Below are 18,483 nucleotides of genomic sequence, written 5' to 3' on the forward strand. Positions count from 1 at the left end.
GTGCCAAAAAATGAAATATTTTTTAACTTGGAGCTAGCACAGCCTGGTGGCCAGAACTCTGTGGGATGCCCTTAAGTGCTGTCACTATACAAAGAATGTTAGTATTCAGCCCACTACAGTTTAATTTATTAGAATTTGCTAAACTGCCTTTCAAAAAACATTTGCCAAACCAGTGTACAGCAACTTATTATTAAAAGAAAAGGAAAATACAGACAAGTCAGTTAAAATAGTATCTATTCTAGGTATCTGGAGAAATATAGGTCAGCCTTTTGGTGACCTAAATTCATCTGGATAACTGTCCAGATAGTGAACTAAATATTCCTGCCCTTCTTATATGAGTGAAATCTCCCCCTCTGCCTGGCACTATCCAGATAATGCTGAGGGTCTACAGAAAGTTTCAGTAGCACTATCTATATAGTTCCCCTTCAAATCCATGAATAGGGCTGCCTAAGGCATTTATCAGGAAAGTGGCTGTTACTATCCAGACAAATGCCTTTAATAGCGGGGCCAAGCTGTTTATAGCCTGGAGAGAGAAAATTAAGATACATATCTTTCTTCATTCCTTCCAGGCTAGTATTCACAGCTATGCACATTTATGGGGACAGGAATATTGGTATTTTTTATCTTTGTTAAAAAATTATTTGTAAGTACTGTTCACAAATTATTTCATGGAAATTTACCATCTTGATATTATATTTAAAAGTACAATGTTACTTCCTGATAAAGCTAAGTCTACACAATCCAGATGCAGGCAATTTCTGAGCCTTCGTCAACATGTTATTGATAGTGGATCTAGGTTTCAGTTACGATACCCTTGCAAATGTGTGGTTCAGTTTGATAATCATTCCTATGTTTTTTTATGATGCTTCTCAGTTGCAGTTTTTCCTGGAAGGTAAAGGAGTGTCAATGGATAGAGAAGAGTTACTTCCTTGATCTGGGTTGTTATAGTTTATAGATATTCACCTTGCTAGTTTTCTTTATATGTATTGCTTTCTTTAATTCCCTATTCCTCGAGGGGTATCGGTTCTTGCTCCCTTTGTATTTGTGGACTATATAGAGTCAATTTTTGCTATTATTATTGGTTCCTTTTAATTGTTATTTCTATATTTTGTATTGTTTCTTTACTCTTAATTTACATTGTTGGATGTATCTCAAAAGTAAAAAATAATAATAAAAAAGTACAGTACTGTCCTTAGCAAATTTTGCAAGCACAATATATTTTCAATAAGGGGAGTGGGTGGAAGGATGGATTGTCATACTATTGAGAGTTTCTGTAAAGTGCTTTATGAACTGCCGCAATGTTGAATCGCCAATGAGAAAAACTTTTTTCCCCTGTAGGCAGTTTGTGATCTGTTCTCCTGTTTCAAAACGATGCATGTTGCAGCCAAGAGGATACCAGACGTTGCGCAAGAAGTAACCTCCAGGAAAAGGGAACCTTGTTCTGATCTTGCATTTTTCTTGCACTGCAGTGTCTTTTTCTAGGGGGGGGGGGGGGGGGGTAAAACAATAGGGAATGAAAGTTACACAACAGCAATATTTTTCAAATAAAATACATAACCGTGATTGGGAGTTTCTTGTTTGAGGGACTCATGCTCTGTCTTTTTGAAGACTTCAGTAAAATACCTTTTTGAACACCATTGTCGTGAGGACTTTTTCAGTCTCCTCCACTGTTGTGCATTTGCTGTGATATTGCTTAATCCAGTACAGTCTCAATTATCTGACGAAAAAAGGATTGAGCTGTAGTTGGATAATTAAAAAGTTGGATAATACAGAAAACAATGATAACCCCTTAAAAATGAACAGGATGCATACTTTAGGCATAAAAAAGAGGCTTAGGGTATCTGTATTTAAAATATTGTTTATTAACTCTAACCAGCAACAGATCAAACATGGTTTCCTTGTAGCATGTGAAGCTGGAAAACAGGAAGAGAACCTGCACACTATTTGATGGGCAACGTAATGATGTCACCAGGAGGGTCTGTCGGATATGCTGGATGGATTAGCGAAAGCCGGATAATCAAGACTGTACTGTACAAAGGAATTGGGCATTTCTGGAAGCAAAGGGATGTATGACTAGTATGAATTTTCCAGAGTGTAAGGCAGTGGCATTCCTTGGTCAACTGCCAGCTGGGGTGGATCGCCACTGTGTAACCCCCCCCCCCCCCCCCCCGGGTGCAGCACCCCCCCCGGCGCATCACCTCCAAGCACCGCCCCCCCCCCCCCCCCCCAGGGTGGTGCATTCTTCCTACCTGCTGGGATGCCGAGAGCAGCCATGCGGCTGTCGGCTCCGCTGGTTCCCTGCTCCCTCTGCTCCAGAACAGGAAGTAACAGCAGAGGGAGCAGGGAACCAGCGGAGCCGACAGTCGTGAGGTTGCTCCCTGCACCCCTCCTGCAGCGTGCACTCAGGGTGGACCGCCCCCACTGCCCTGCCCTCGGTACACCACTAGTGCAAGTCCAGGTTGAAGCCTTGACAATTAGTAGCCCTTCTCAAATGTTTCAGACTTCTACTAATTGTACCCTATCTTGTGTCATCTAGGAGTTTAATTTCATAGCAAGACACGTAAAATGTTTCAAAAAGGCACCTGGTTTATAATGGCCTTTATAAAATAGGTTCTCAGAACTATCCCCACTGATGCTTGTGAGGATTAGAGTTTCTCCTTTCTCTTCTGTTTGTGTGCCATCTCTGCTTTACCATTTATTAAGATGTTTGATGTGTATTGTGTTGACAATTTAAGTAGCACATTGTGTCATGCTGTGTACTGTTATTTGAATATTTTTACCACTGTACAGGGCTGCCGAGAGACAACCAGGCCCGGGGCACAGCTGCCACCGGCGGGCTCAGCAGAAGACATCTTTCTCCAGCGCTGACTGCCTGCCCCTGCAGCTGCTTTTCCTGTCAGGAGATGCTCAGTTTCAAAACCAAGCATGCACGCCTGAGAAGAAAAGCAGCCTCTCAGTAATGGGCAGAAGGGCAACACTGGAGGAAGCTCCGGGCCCTCCCCAGCCTCCAAGCGGGGCCCGGCACCGGAGTTTTCTCTCTCCTGCACCTGTCAGGACACAATCACTCAGGTCGCATCAGGAGCAGGAGAGAGAAAGAAACCCCAGCGCCGGGCCCCCCTTGGAGGCCCAGGCACAGGAAATTTTGCCCCCCCCCCCCCCCCCCCTATCGGCAGCCCTGCTGCTGTAATTGTCTGTTGCCTATATTCAACTTATTCTTGCTGTACACCACCTTAGGTGAATTTTTTCAAAAAGGTGGTAAATAAATCCTAATACATGAATCAAACATATAAATGGCGAGTGACCGTACTCACTCGCAAATGCGCAGTAGAGACTTCCCTTTCTGTCCCGCCCCCGCATCAATACGTGATGACGGGGGTGGGACAGAGAGGGAACCTGCGCAAAGCCGCCACCGTTGCTACCGCTCCCCCCCCAGGTCGCCGCTACCTCCCCCCCCCTGAGGTCGCCGCCGCCGCCCCCTCTCCACCCGGCCCGAGCACTCTCTTCGGTATTGAACTTACATCGGCGAAACACAGCACGCAGATCAGCTGAGCTCCCGCCGCCCTTTCTTCCCTGCCTGTGTTCCGCCCTCGCCGACGTTACGTCACACGAGGGCGGGACACAGGCAGAGAAGGAAGGCCGACTGGAGCTCAGCTGATCTGCGTGCTGCCTGCGTTTCGCCGATGTAAGTTCAATACCGAAGAGAGGGCCCGGGCCGGGTGCAGGGGTGGTGGCGGCGACCTCGGGGGGGGGGGGGGGGCTTGCCAAAACCCCATACTAGCCCGTTTTAATGGGCTCAACAGCTAGTAAATACATAAAGAATATATATACTACTGTGCAATTTCATAAGAGACATTTCTGTGTGTAAAACATGCTTTGCATACAGAAAAACCTTTATAAAATTACTTCATCTATGTCCAATATATGCACATGTATTTGCCTGACTGGAGCAAACTGGACTCCAGAAGCTGGAAAGATTGAAGATTAATGGAAGCTTTCCACCTTATATAGACTCATTATCCTAGAGTACCATTCCCTCAGGAAATACTAAGAAAGACTTAAAAGTACAAACTTAATCAGGAAACTCACTGTTACAACTGGAAACTCTGATGGCCTGGAAGCTGTTCGGGATTTCCACACCAATGTTGGATCTTTAACATGCAAAAAGTACAAAACAAATCTTATGTGAAGGCTCGTTTTACACAGAACATCAACGTCAGAACTGAGAGGTTCAGGTCAGAAAGCATTCGATTCCAGCAGAATTTTGCAAAGGCTCTTCTGAATGTGAAACGATGTGCAAAATACGGATAAGGACATGCAGGAATGCACATTTATTTTCCAGGCTGAGGGAAAATACAGAGAGAAAGACAGAGCGAAAGGAGCAAAAATAATAACAAGCCAAAATAAATAAAGCCATAAAAAAACAATCCAAATACTTCTCCTGACTTTAATTGGAGCAAAAATTTTTAAAAAGGAGTTTTCTCTGGCTCCTAAACATTTTGGCTTGCACTTAAATTTTCTATATATTTTTCTGCTCCTAAGTGGCAGCAAATCTGTGTCCACATAGTGACTTCTTGATATAAGTGTTTGTGCTTTTGAGGTTTATAGTGAGATCATCTTGTTGCATGAGTCCATAATATGGTTGCCTCTTTCAGTCAATTTAGAATAGACAAAGACATGGATTTCAGTGCAGTGACAGCCAGATAGGAGACCTAGATGAGATTATTTGGTTAATCTGGGCTGGGATATCACAAGTGCTAAGGAGAAGGGGTACTAAACTAGGTACCAGGCGTGCAGTGACATTTGGTACTTGATTAGAAGTGTGTATGAAAAATATCTTCATGACCTGCATCCTGTACTTGTGGCTAAAAGATCACTGCAGCTCTTGACCATTACATGAGAAGGATAAAGGAAGGATTTTCAATGGCCATTTCAGATCACGGTACAAGGCAACTTGCTTTACCGTAAAAGGGCTGACTGACCCTTACCTGCTCTCATCTTCAAAGTTTCTGGTGATGTCTGTCTACCCCTCTCTATTTCAAAGGTTATGGGCTGGGTACGTCATACATAATGACCCACTGAAGTGTTTTGGCAAATATTTACCTGTTAAATAATCCTTTTTCAACATCGCTGAAGTACGTGTGATTACTGTTCACAGAATTCATGTGGGTTAAAGCCTCACAGGGCAAATTTGGAGGCTTTATACAGAAGAAATATTCTTCATCTCTTTGGTCTCTGTACTCACACACATCGTCTGTTGTAGCTAGGTGAAATCCACATTTCTGATAAATCGTCTCAGTTGCACTAGTGAACATGCCCGTGTAAATGATGTTTTCATAGCCTTCATTCCTTGCTCTCCATAACGCTGCAACCCCTTCACTAGGATGCATCAGCAGTACAGAAACTTCAACTAAACCCTCCCAAAATAAACTGAAGTGAGCAAGGTAGGTCCCGTTACTCAGATCTTCAATCCTCCCCGAAGCAGAGGCATTGAGTCCTGGCGAGTAGATCCTTGCCCTCAGGAAGTCTCCGCCATATTTCTTTCTGTTACCTAAGAAATCGTACATATTGAGTTGGACAGTTAAGGGATCCCCAATGCAGTACATGTCTTTGGGGTTAGGCAGGAAGGCTCTGCTATTTCTGGCACTTGTGGTATTGTCCACATGGGTGAAGGTGACTTTGGGGATGATCCCTTGTATTTTGTTGAAGAGCTGGTTTATTTTCAGGTCATCTGAGCCATATGAGTTAGACTCACTATTGAGAGTTCCTTTATAGCGTGTTGATTCTTGACAAATTTGAAGCAGGTACCTAAAGCTTGGAAACTTAAGGCAAAACAAAGCAGTGATTATTAGGGAAACTGTGTAAATTACAATGCTTTGAAACTGTCTATTACTGAATTGCATGTGGTGACTATAAATGAAAAGCATAGTAAATTTCATATAGTGTAATTTTCAAAAACTTAGTTGTGATTTACTGTGTAAAATTAGATGTTTTGCATATATGTCACCCATATGTGTTTGTGTGGATATTTTTCCACATTATTGTTTATCATTTATTTATTTACTATACCATCACTTATTGCATAGCAAATCAGAACGGTTTACATTTCAAAAGTGTATAATTTACATACAATAAAATCAACTATAAAAACTAGGAAATCCATTATATGATAGGACAGCGCAAACAAAACTTCCATACCAAAAAGGATAAAAATAACATTCAATTACATCAATCTTATAAATCACATCAATCATACTATTGACTCTAATAATTATCTCCTATATTATTAACATAGTAGTAAAAAAGGCCCGTTTCTGCCTCTGATGAAACGGGCGCTAGCGGGCACGGGACTCCCTTCCCCTCCCCTTATGCTAGTCTCCCTGTTGGTCTAGAGGTACCTGTTCGGTTGGGGCAGGAAAGAAAGAGCCCCCTCTTTCCTGCCCGCAGCGGTGCTGCTAGCTGCCGTGCTGCATCGTGTGGGAGTCTGGCTCGCGGCGTTTCAAAATGGCCACCGAGAGTTGAAGTCTCGCGAGGCAGCTTGAACTCTCGGCGGCCATTTTGAAACTCCGAGAGCCGGACTCACACACGATGCAGCCAGGCAGCTGGCAGCAGCACTCCGGGCAGGAAAGCGGGGGCTGTTTCGTTCCTGCCCGAGCGAACAGGTACCACTAGACCACCAGGGATAGTGGCGTAAGGGGAGGGGAGGTGACAGGGGGGAGGGAAGGTGATGAGGGGAACAGGGGGCGACGGGTGGCGGGGTGGTACCTTTAAAGGGGCGGGGCGAAAGGGGCGGGGTGATGGCCACGTCCTCGGCGGCTGCGATTTTTTGGAAGGGGAGGAGTAGGGAAACAACTGCTCCCGTGCGTTCATTTGCCTTGTTGGGTACGTGTTCCGCCCTCGACGTCATCACGTATGACACGAGGGCGGGGCATGAAGACATGGTGAGTGTTGTGGCTTCACCGGTGTGTGAATGCCTGCAGCGACGTCAGTGTCCTCAGAACGTTGAGGGTGCGTTTTATTATAGTAGATATATACATCAGTTCTTAGCTTGCATAAATATTGCCACATAAAATAGGTGTCATTTCTGGGCCTGTTCCGGTAGTGTGTTATGAATTTATGAGTGTACCTTAAATTTTCAAAGCTTGTGCATGTAACGTGCAGTTTACTAAGGGTGGTTTTTTTTTGTTTATTTTATGATACGAGACTTGGGAGCTACTTTAGAAGAGCATGCCCTAAAACAAAAAAAATCCTTTGGGCAAGTCAGACCTCACTCCAGATCTCCTTTGATGCATTTCCATCATCCATCAGTGTAAATGGGACATGGAAGATTCCCAGTTCCTTGTCTTGTTATAAACTCTGTGATTGTTTAATTTATTTCTTCAGATTTCTAGCCTGCTAAATTACAACTGCACTCTTAAAAGCCACTGTTAAAAATATGAAACAGTACAATCTTTTGCCACATTTGGAAAGGAAAATTTCTACAGAAAAATTGCACAAGCATAAACGGTTGTGCCAAAACAGTGCAAAACTTTTACCTGATTTGTAAAATCTCATAAATAGGGATGTGGATTCAAAAAAAAATGTTCTTTTTGTTTAGTTTACTGTCCAGCTCATTTTCGAAAGAGAAGGGCGCCCATATTCCGACCCAAATTGGGAGATGGGCGCCCTTCTCCCGTGGGCGCCCTTCTCCCGTGGGCGCCCTTCTCCCGTGGGCGCCCAAATCGGTATAATCGAAAGCCGATTTTGGGTGCCTCCAACTGCAGTCTGTCGCGGGAACGGACAAAGTTGACAGGGGCATGTCGGAGGCATGGTGAAGGCGGGACTGGGGCGTGTTTATCTGATACTGATAGAACTGAAAAACGAGCTTGTGGAGCTACTGCTAGTGATATGCAACTTATCCTTAAAATCGAGCGTGGTACCGGAAGATTGGAGGGTGGCCAATGTAACGCCCATTTTTAAAAAAGGCTCCAGGGGAGATCCGGGAAATTATAGACCGGTGAGTCTGACGTCGGTGCCTGGGAAAATGGTAGAGGCTATTATTAAAAACAAAATTACAGAGCACATCCGAGGACATGGATTACTGAGACCAAGTCAGCATGGCTTTTGTGTGGGGAAATCTTGCCTGACCAATTTACTTCAATTCTTTGAAGGAGTGAACAAACATGTGGACAAAGGGGAGTCGGTTGATATTGTGTATCTGGATTTTCAAAAGGCGTTTGACAAGGTACCTCATGAAAGGCTACAGAGGAAATTGGAGGGTCACGGGATAGGAGGAAATGTCCTATTGTGGATTAAAAACTGGTTGAAGGATAGGAAACAGAGAGTGGGGTTAAATGGGCAGTATTCACAATGGAGAAGGGTAGTTAGTGGGGTTCCTCAGGGGTCCGTGCTAGGACCGCTGCTTTTTAATATATTTATAAATGATTTAGAGATGGGAGTAACTAGCGAGGTAATTAAATTTGCTGATGACACAAAGTTATTCAAAGTCGTTAAATCACAACAGGATTGTGAAAAATTACAAGAGGACCTTACGAGACTGGGAGACTGGGCGGCTAAATGGCAGATGATGTTTAGGTTTAATAATTTTTATTGATGAATGCATCTCCAAAACAATTCCATATTAACATAACATCTCAGGCATTTAACATTGCCATCCTGCACTAATACAGCAAAACCGCTATCATCAATTTTTTCTTTTCTCCCCCCCCCCCACCTTCCCTCCCCCCCTCCCCTCCCTCCTCTAAATTACTGTATTACTTAACCCTGGCTTATGCAAGCAATAGTGTCATAATTAGCTATTATCAACATCTCTGTCTGCGATTTCTGAAATATATCCACTAGTGATCAGAGTATTATGCAATGAGATTTGTGAACAATAAATGCAAATCCCTGATATCATTCTGTGTGCTTGGTTTTATTCATCTAATATAATAAAACGCACCGTGAACGTTCTGAAGACAACGTTCTGTGAAGCCGGAAGCTTGAAGCCGGAAGCCTAAGTTCTCAGGACAACGTTCTGTGAAGCCGGAAGCTTGAAGCCGGAAGTCTGAAGCCTTGAAGCCTTGAAGCCTGAAGCCTGAAGCCTTGAAGCCATCTGACGTCACTCCCAGGCTGAGGCTGAAGGGTTCGGGGATTCGTGGTGTGAAGCCTTCAAGCCAGCCAGCCGTCTCTGCCCCGCCCTCGCGCCTAAACAAACAAATACGGAAGCGAAGCGTCAGGGAAGGAGGCGGCGCTCCCGATGTCTAGCCTTCCCTTCGCTGTGTTCCGCCTTCAAAACAAGGCGGAACACAGCGAAGGGAAAGCTAGATGTCGGGAGCGCCGCCTCCTTCCCTGACGCTTCGCTGCACGAACCGCCACGGAGGTAAAGTTAAAAAGAATTAAAAAAAAAAAATGGGATGCATGGATGCGAGGCATGGATGCGAAGGGGTGACGAGGCATGGATGCGAAGGGGTGGGGGGGCATGGATGCGAGGGGGGGTATGGATGCGAGGCATGGATGCGAAGGGGGGGGGCATGGATGCGAAGGGGGGGGGGGAAAGAAGAGGGCGGGCCAGGCTGGGACATGGGAGAGAGCGTAGCATGGATGCGAGGGGGGGGGGGGTCATGGAAGGGCGAGAGGGGACTTGCTGGAAAAGGATGAATGGAGGCGGCAGGGGACAGAGGAGCATGGATTACAGAGCAGGCCTCAGGCAGAGAGGGGAAATGCTGGATAGGGAAAAATGGAGGGGCCAGGTGACAGATGAGCATGGATTGGAAGGGCAGGACTCAGGGAGAGGGGAATTGCTGGATAGGGATGAATGGAGGGGACAGATGGGCATGGATGGATATGGATTACAGAGCAGGCCTCAGGCAGAGAGGGGAAATGCTGGATAGGGAAAAATGGAGGGGCCAGGTGACAGAGGAGCATGGATGGGCATGGATTGGAAGGGCAGGACTCAGGGAGAGGGGAATTGCTGGATAGGGATGAATGGAGGGGACAGATGGGCATGGATGGATATGGATTGCAGGGCAGGCCTCAGGCAGAGAGGGGAAATGCTGGATAGGGAAAAATGGAGGGGCCAGGTGACAGAGGAGCATGGATGGGCATGGATTGGAAGGGCAGGACTCAGGGAGAGGGGAATTGCTGCATAGGGATGAATGGAGGGGACAGATGGGCATGGATGGATATGGATTGCAGGGCAGGCCTCAAGCAGAGAGGGGAAATGCTGGATAGGGATGAATGGAGGGGGCAGGTGACAGACAAACATGGATGGCCATGGATTGGGAGAGCAGGGCTCACGGACAGAGGGGAATTGCTGGAAAAGGATGAATGGAGGGGGCAGGGGACAGATGGCCATGGATTGGGAGGGCACGGCTCACACTCTCTCTCTCATATACAATGTCTTTCTCACTCTCACACACTCTGTCTCACACTGTATCACATTCACTCTCTATGTGCCACACAGTCACTCACACACTCGCTTGGTCTCATACACTCACTCAAACAGAGAATCTGTGTCTCACACACACTCTCTCTCTCTCCCACACACACACACTCTCACTCACACTGTGTCTCACATACACACTTGCACACACTCTCATTCTCACACACACACTCTCTCACAAACACACTCACACCCAGACTCACGCTCTCTCTCACACAATCACACTTTCACTCCGACTCTCAAACAGTCACTCTCACATACACTCTCCCAAACATACACACTCCGAGGAAAACCTTGCTAGCGCCCGTTTCATTTGTGTCAGAAACGGGCCTTTTTTACTAGTAATGTAATAAAATTTAAAAATAAATATATATCACTGATGTCGTTCTGTGTACTTAGCTTCATTCCATTACTCTATTATATCAGCCTCCGTCAGCCAGCAAGTCATCACTCCTTAGCAGGAGAATCGCAGCAGTCCTGCATTATGTCAGTATCTCCAACAGGCTTTACTGGTTAGAAATTAAATTGATCTGCATCTTGCATATCCAGGCTCCGCTTACCAAGCTGTTCCATTGCCATCCCATAATACACCCAGAACATCACTCTCAGAATCCTCCATTCATACCAATAGATACATATCGATACGATAATACACTCTTTCCCCCCTCATTGCATGTAACCCCCTTCCTTCAGAAATCACATTCCTTTATCTGGTCTCAGTTTCATCAATTGCAGCATAAGCCCAGCACACATCCCCCCCTTTCCCTCCCTCCTCCCTCTTCCTCCCATCCCCCCCCCCCCCCCCCCCCTCCCTCCCACTCCAGCCTACTCTACCCAGTCTTCTTCCCTATCCCAAGCTACAATGAGAGTAAGTTTACTAGTAAGCTGCGGGCTCTACCTGACAGGGCCTGTACATATGGCTCCCAAATCTCCCAGAATCGTTGTTTACTCCTAGGGCTTCGATGTACCTCACGCGCCTCCAACAGCACCAAGGCATGAAGTGAATTCCTCCACTGCCAGAAAGAGGGTCCACTTTCCTGGGTCCAAAATTGCATAATACATTGCTTCCCTATAATTATAGCCTTATACATAAATATACCTTCTGTATGTTTCAGATTTAGCTCTCTCCCCCCTGGACCCAATATTAGATTTTTAGGTGCCCATCTAATTGTCTTATGAATTAATGTCTCACAAAATTTCCTAATATTATCCCAAAATTCCTTAATGTCCGGACACTCCCACAGCATATGATAAAGTGATGCTCTCTGAAAGTTACACTTGCTGCACTGTGGTGTTGTAAGTCTACCAGCATGGTAGGCCTGTACAGGGGAGAAGTATGCTCTCATAATAATTCTAAATTGAATCTCCCTATGTCGTGCACTGGTCACTTTATATACTATCTCCTTCAGAGCCTGGGCTATATCTCCGCTTCGAACCTCCACTCTCATATCCGCAGACCACCTCCGAGCAACCTCCTCATACCCACGGGGCGGGAAAATCATTCTCAGCTGTTTATAAAGTATTGAGATTGAGGTCTGTTCTCTACCCTGTGGCAGAAATAAATTCACCAATAAGTCATACATCCCTCTCTCGCATCCAGCAGAATTTAGCTGCTTAATGTAACTATGTAATTGATAATAATCATACCATGTCACATTCTCAGCTCCCACTATATTCTCTAAGGCCTCTCTAGATATAATCTTCCCCGAATCCTGCATAACATCGGCCACTAATACTATCCCTTCCCGTGCCCATTTTCTGAATCTCGGTTGTGTATTCCCAGGATCAAAGGCACTATTCCCCACCAGAGGAAGCAGATCTGTATAATGTGGATTCTTATTTAATCCCTTTAAAATATATCGCCATACCCGTCGCATTGGTTGTAACAAGAGATGCTGACTCCATCCCTTAGGTAGCCACTTTCCTTGAACATGCATCATATAGTAGGGGTGATAAGGCTCAAACAGCACACACTCCGTACTCCATGCCGTATGTTCCTCTGAATCTAATATCCAATCCGCTAAATGTCTGGTCAAACATGCCAAATTATATTGTTGGATATCAGGCATCCCTAAGCCTCCCTCTTTCCTACTCCCATACATATATTCCAGTTTAGCTTTGGCCTTCTTTCCACCCCAGCAGAATCTAGTCACCATTCTCCTAAGTTTCTTTACATCCTTGATCTGTAGCAATATTGGCAGCTGTCTTAAGACATATAGCCATCTTGGGAACAGCATCATGGCATACATACCAATTCGGCCACTCAGTGTTAACGGCAGTCCTTCCCATAGATCCAACTGATTCCTTGTATAGTTTAATAACTCATCAACGTTTCTTCTATATAATCTTCTCAAGTCCCCCGTTAATTTTATACCCAGGTATTTAAATTCCTGATCCGCCCACTTCAATGGAAATGATCCCTTCCACCTCTCCCTTACCATGCTGCTAGTGGGTAGTCCTTCTGATTTTTGAAAATTTAAACTAAAGCCCGAAAAAGCCCCGTATTCTGCAAATACTTCCATCAGCACCGGCAACGTTTCCTCCGGTCTCGCCAAATGGACTAAAATGTCATCAGCAAATGCCGAAACTTTAAATTCTTGGTGTCCCAATTTAATCCCCTCTATCTCCACATTCCCCAGAATTTCTCTAATCAGGGGATCCAATGTAATGGCAAATAATAAGGGGGACAGAGGACAACCCTGTCTAGTTCCCCGATTTATTGGGAAACATCGTGAATAAGTACCATTAACCAACACCCTTGCTGTCGGGTTCTTATACAGAATGGATATCGCTTGTGTAAAAAATCCCTCAAAACCATATGCCCTGAGCGATGCGAATAAAAACTCCCATTCAACCCGATCGAACGCCTTTTCGGCGTCGAAGCTGATCAAGAGGGATTCCCCTCCTTCTCTTCGCACTCTCTCCATCGTGGCCAATATCAACCTAATATTCTTCCCACTCTGTCTTCCCTGTATAAATCCCACCTGCGGGGGCGCCACTATATGTGTCAGCACTGTTGCCAGTCTAGCAGCCAAGATCTGAGCCAATAGTTTAGCTTCATAGCTAATAAGTGATATAGGCCTATAGGATTCTGGTAAGATCACATTTCTTCCTGGTTTCAAAAAAACCATAATATCCGCTAGACATAAGGATTGCGGTAGTTCCCCCAATTCCACCGACTTGTTAAAGGCATCTGCCAGTGGTTCTCCTATATCTTGCATTAAGATCTTATACAGTTCTGCCCTGAACCCATCTGGCCCCGCAGCTTTATGTAATGCACTGCCTCTAATTTCTCTCAGGACCTCTTCTACTTCTATTGGCTTGTTTAGCTCTTCTTGCTGCTGCACTGTTATCTTCGGCAGTTTAACATTCTCAAGATAAATATCTGGATCCAAATCCTCCTTTTCATTCTTAGTGTACAACTTAGCATAATAGTCATGAAATACATCTAGTATCTCTGCATCAGTATGTACCAATCCCCCTTCCTGTGTCCGAATGGCTAGCACTCTCCTCTGTCCCTTCCCCCTTTTTACTAATCCTGCCATCATCCTCCCTGTCTTATTACCAAACTTATACAATTGGTATCTATAATACTCTGCTGATTTATTAGCACGCTGATGTAATAGCTCATTCAGAGATGTCTGCGTGGCTAATAATTGCTCACGAAGGTGGTCCGCAGATTGCTGTCCGTAAGCTCTCCTCAACCGTATCAGGCTATCTCCTAATCTTATGATCTCTTTATCTCTTCGTCTCTTTTTTCTGATGCTATACGCTATTATCTCTCCCCTTAGGACAGCCTTTCCAGCTTCCCAAAACAATATCGGGGTATGCCTGTGAGATGCGTTGTGTAATGAATATTCTTTCCACTTTGCTCTAATATATGTCCAAAACTCCGAATCCTTATATAGATCCATAGGAAATGCCCACCTATACTGTCTATTATGTGAGGTATTATCTTGAAATTTGATATATATAGCCGCATGATCTGATATAATCGTAGGATCAATATCGGCCTCCGCTATATGTGTGAAGCTCTCTTCATCTATCAATAGATAATCAATCCTCGATTGAGTGTGATGGGCTCTTGAGTAGTGTGTATAGTCTTTAGTATTTGGATGCAATACCCTCCACACATCAACCGCTCCCAATGTTTCACATAGCAGTTTTATGCCTTTACCGGCCCCCACCATCGTGCTTGCTGTCCCATGTGATCTATCCAACATTGTGTCCGCCACCACATTAAAGTCCCCTCCTATTATCTTGTTTTTGACGTTGAAGTGCTGTATCTTACTAATGATTAAATGGTAAAATTTCTTAGAATACACATTGGGAGCATATATATTACTAATGAGACATATATTGCCATTCACTTTTACCTGTGCTATTATATACCTCCCTTCAGGATCAATACACACCTGTTCCACCTCCACCTGTAGAGCTTTATGAAATAAAATAACAACGCCCGCTTTTTTCCCCTACTGCCGGGGCCTCCAATATGGTCCCCACCCACCAAGTTCTCAGCTTCTCATGCTCCTGCTTTGATAAATGTGTTTCTTGAAGGAGCGCCACATCTGCCCTTTTCTTTTTAAGACTATGAAGGATTTTCTTTCTTTTAATGGGGGAGGATATTCCCCCCACATTCCAGGAGTATACTTTAAGGCCCATCAACCTCCGTCATCTCTTACATGTCCCCGCTCATGCATCTTATCCAAAAACAGGTAGACATGGTGTCCCAGCAGCACCACCCCCACCACTCTGTGTCGCAGCCATTCAACGTTCCACTCACTCACATATCTCCATCTATCTTTTTTTGGTAATCGTTCCCCTACTTCCCGCCCTCTAATCCCTCCCCCCTCCCTCCCATATGTATCCGGTCTATTCCCTATTCCCCTATCCTTCCCCCCTAGCCCTCCTGTTCCCAGAATTAGTCACGCTATAACACCTGCACTCACCCACCAACATATCACACATCCCCCCCTCCCTCCTGATTCTTCCCTCAGCTTCCCCAGTTTCCCCAACATACAAAACTTTTTGTGTTATATCTCTAGCATCATATCTTAGTTGTCTCACACTTCCATTCCTGTGTAACTCCTCCGGTGGACAATGTTACTTAGTTCTTATATGATCAGACCCTGTAGACTTCTGACTTCTACTTCATTTCCAAGAGCCCCAAAGCAGTTTATTTAGTTCTGCCATGTCGTCATCTCCTGCAGTCAAATGTCGTCGAGACGTGCTAGGTACATCCAGAACACTGTCTTGGGCGCACTCCAAAAACACCCGCACTCCCGAAATATATCTGTCCAATCTATCAAGAGTCCATCAGTCATGTTCTCAATCCAAAAGGTCAGGTCAATATTCTCCCAATCTGCTTTCCACTATAAAGCTATAATATAATCTCCAGCGTCCTCTTTTAAGCCGCTGTTCCATCCTGCACATTATCTCTGCTTCATTTAAGCTCTCCATGTTGTTGTATATATTCTTTAGCTGCCTCCACCTGTTCAAAAAATTGAGTTACACCATTTATGGTGAGTCTGAGCTTGGCAGGGTATAGGAGTGCAAACTTTATCTTCTTGTTATATAACTCCGTACATAATGGCGCGAAGGATTTCCTCTTCAATTGCACCTGATGTGAATAATCTTGGAAGCAAAGGATTTTTCTCCCTTCATAGGTAAGTGCTTGCCCACCTCGAAGCGCATCCAATATGTATTGTTTATGCCTGAAATTAAGAGTCTTTAAGATCACCACTCTTGGTCTGTTCCCTGACTGCCTCGTGGTCCCCACCCGATGGGCTCGCTCCACACAGAATTGTGATACTTTATCCTCTATATGTAAAGTCTTTGGCAGCCATCCTTCCAAGAAGTTAGGCAGATCCCTATCCAATAAGGATTCTGGTAGTCCAATCAGGCGCAGGTTATTGCGCCTGCTGCGATTCTCCAAATCATCCAATTTAACCTCCAGATCCTGCACTTTCTTTTCCAGTTCTTTGTTTAACTCCTTCTGTGCCTCCACGCTCTCCTCTACCTCTGATATGCGCTGCAGGCCTTCATCCAACTCTAAGCTCATGCTATCAATACGTTCATGAGCCTCCTCTGTACGATCGTAAAGTTGTTGAAGCTTCTTGTCCAGCGCTGTCTCAACCGCTGCAGTTACCTCCGCGGTAATTTCTGCTAACCACGCGGATCCCACAGCTAGCTCTCCGATCTCACGCTGGTCGGCCATCTTGGCATCGGCCGGCTTAGTCTTGTCTCTCTCTCTGCGAACTGTTTTTGCCGCCATGCCGTGCCTCTGCGCCGTTTTATCGATCGCTATCGATTTCCGCTTCTTTCATACACCAGACAGCGCCGTTTCTCTCCTCGGGACCGTCGAATTTGCTGATTTTTGGGCGAATGTGCGCGGAGCCTAGCTATCCAGCGTCAGCCCTGCATCATGGCGTCACGTGACCGGCGGCAGATGATGTTTAATGTGAGCAAGTGCAAGGTGATGCATGTGGGAAAAAAGAACCCGAATTATAGCTACGTCATGCAAGGTTCCACGTTAGGAGTTACGGACCAAGAAAGGGATCTGGGTGTCGTCGTCGATAACACACTGAAACCTTCTGCTCAGTGTGCTGCTGCGGCTAAGAAAGCGAATAGAATGCTGGGTATTATTAGGAAAGGTATGGAAAACAGGTGTGAGGATGTTATAATGCCGTTGAATCGCTCCATGGTGCGACCGCACCTTGAGTATTGTGTTCAATTCTGGTCGCCGCATCTCAAGAAAGATATAGTAGAATTGGAAAAGGTGCAGCGAAGGGCGACTAAAATGATAGCGGGGATGGGACGACTTCCCTATGAAGAAAGACTAAGGAGGCTAGGGCTATACAGCTTGGAGAAGAGACGGCTGAGGGGAGACATGATAGAGGTATATAAAATAATGAGTGGAGTGGAACAGGTGGATGTGAAGCTTCTGTTCATGCTTTCCAAAAATACTAGGACTAGGGGGCATGCGATGAAACTACAGTGTAGTAAATTTAAAACAAATCGGAGAAAATTTTTCTTCACCCAACGTGTAATTAAACTCTGGAATTCGTTGCCGGAGAAAGTGGTGAAGGCGGTTAGCTTAGCAGAGTTTAAAAAGGGGTTGGACTGTTTCCTAAAGGACAAGTCCATAAACCGCTACTAAACGGACTTGGAAAAATCCAAAATTCCAGGAATAACATGTATAGAATGTTTGTACATTTGGGAAGCTTGCCAGGTGCCCTTGGCCTGGATTGGCCGCTGTCGTGGACAGGATGCTGGGCTCGATGGACCCTTGGTCTTTTCCCAGTATGGCATTACTTATGTACTTATGAGGAGAGATGGGCGCCCTCGGCCGATAATGGAAAAAAGCAGGGCGGCAGTAGCGAGAATTTGGGCCGCTTTTTTTGGACCCTTTTTTTCACGAAGTCCCCAAAAAGTGCCCCAACTGCCCAGATGACAATCGGAGGGAATCGGGGATGACCTCCCCTGACTCCCCCAGTGGTCACTAACCCCCTCCCACCCCAAAAAAACAACTTTAAAAACTTTTTTTTTCCAGCCTGTATGCCAGCCTCAAATGTCATACCCAGCTCTATCACAGCAGTATGCAGGTCCCTGGAGCAGTTGTTAGTGGGTGCAGTGGACTTCAGGCAGGTGGACCCAGGCCCATCCCCCCCTACCTGTTACACTTGTGCTGATAAATGGGAGCCCTCCAAACCGCCCCCAAAACCCACTGTACCCACATCTAGGTGCCCTCCTTCACCCATAAGTGCTATGGTAAATGGTGTGGAGTTGTGGGGAGTGGGTCTTGGGGGGGGGGGGGTTGGGGGGGCTCAGCACCCAAGGGAAGGGAGCTATGGACTTGAGAGGTATTTTAATGTTTTTTTTTACTTTTTACAAGTGCCCCCTAGGGTGCCTGGTTGGTGTCCTGGCATGTGAGGGGGACCAGTGCACTACAAATCCTGGCCCCTCCCACGACCAAATGCCTTGGATGTGTTCGTTTTTGAGCTGGGCGGCTTCGGTTTCCATTATTGCTCAAAACCGATACCGCCCATCTCAAATCCGCC

General features: G+C 45.5%; 1 protein-coding gene across 4 annotated transcripts in view; it reads right to left on the bottom strand.

Moving 5' to 3' along the window:
• The window catches only part of LOC115481971 (NXPE family member 2-like), an 86,933-nt gene that overhangs the window by 2,589 nt on the left and 65,861 nt on the right, over nucleotides 1-18,483 (bottom strand). For all 4 annotated transcript variants that reach the window (XM_030221480.1, XM_030221478.1, XM_030221477.1 and 1 more), the window contains 3 exons: nucleotides 5,101-5,819; nucleotides 4,087-4,148; nucleotides 1,260-1,478 (listed from right to left, as the gene is read on the bottom strand). In XM_030221480.1, coding sequence (XP_030077340.1) covers nucleotides 1,260-1,478; nucleotides 4,087-4,148; nucleotides 5,101-5,819 — 1,000 coding nt within the window. The remainder of the gene's footprint in view (nucleotides 1-1,259; nucleotides 1,479-4,086; nucleotides 4,149-5,100; nucleotides 5,820-18,483) is intronic.

Source organism: Microcaecilia unicolor, chromosome 12, assembly GCF_901765095.1.
Source record: "Microcaecilia unicolor chromosome 12, aMicUni1.1, whole genome shotgun sequence".
Classification (NCBI taxonomy): domain Eukaryota; kingdom Metazoa; phylum Chordata; class Amphibia; order Gymnophiona; family Siphonopidae; genus Microcaecilia; species Microcaecilia unicolor.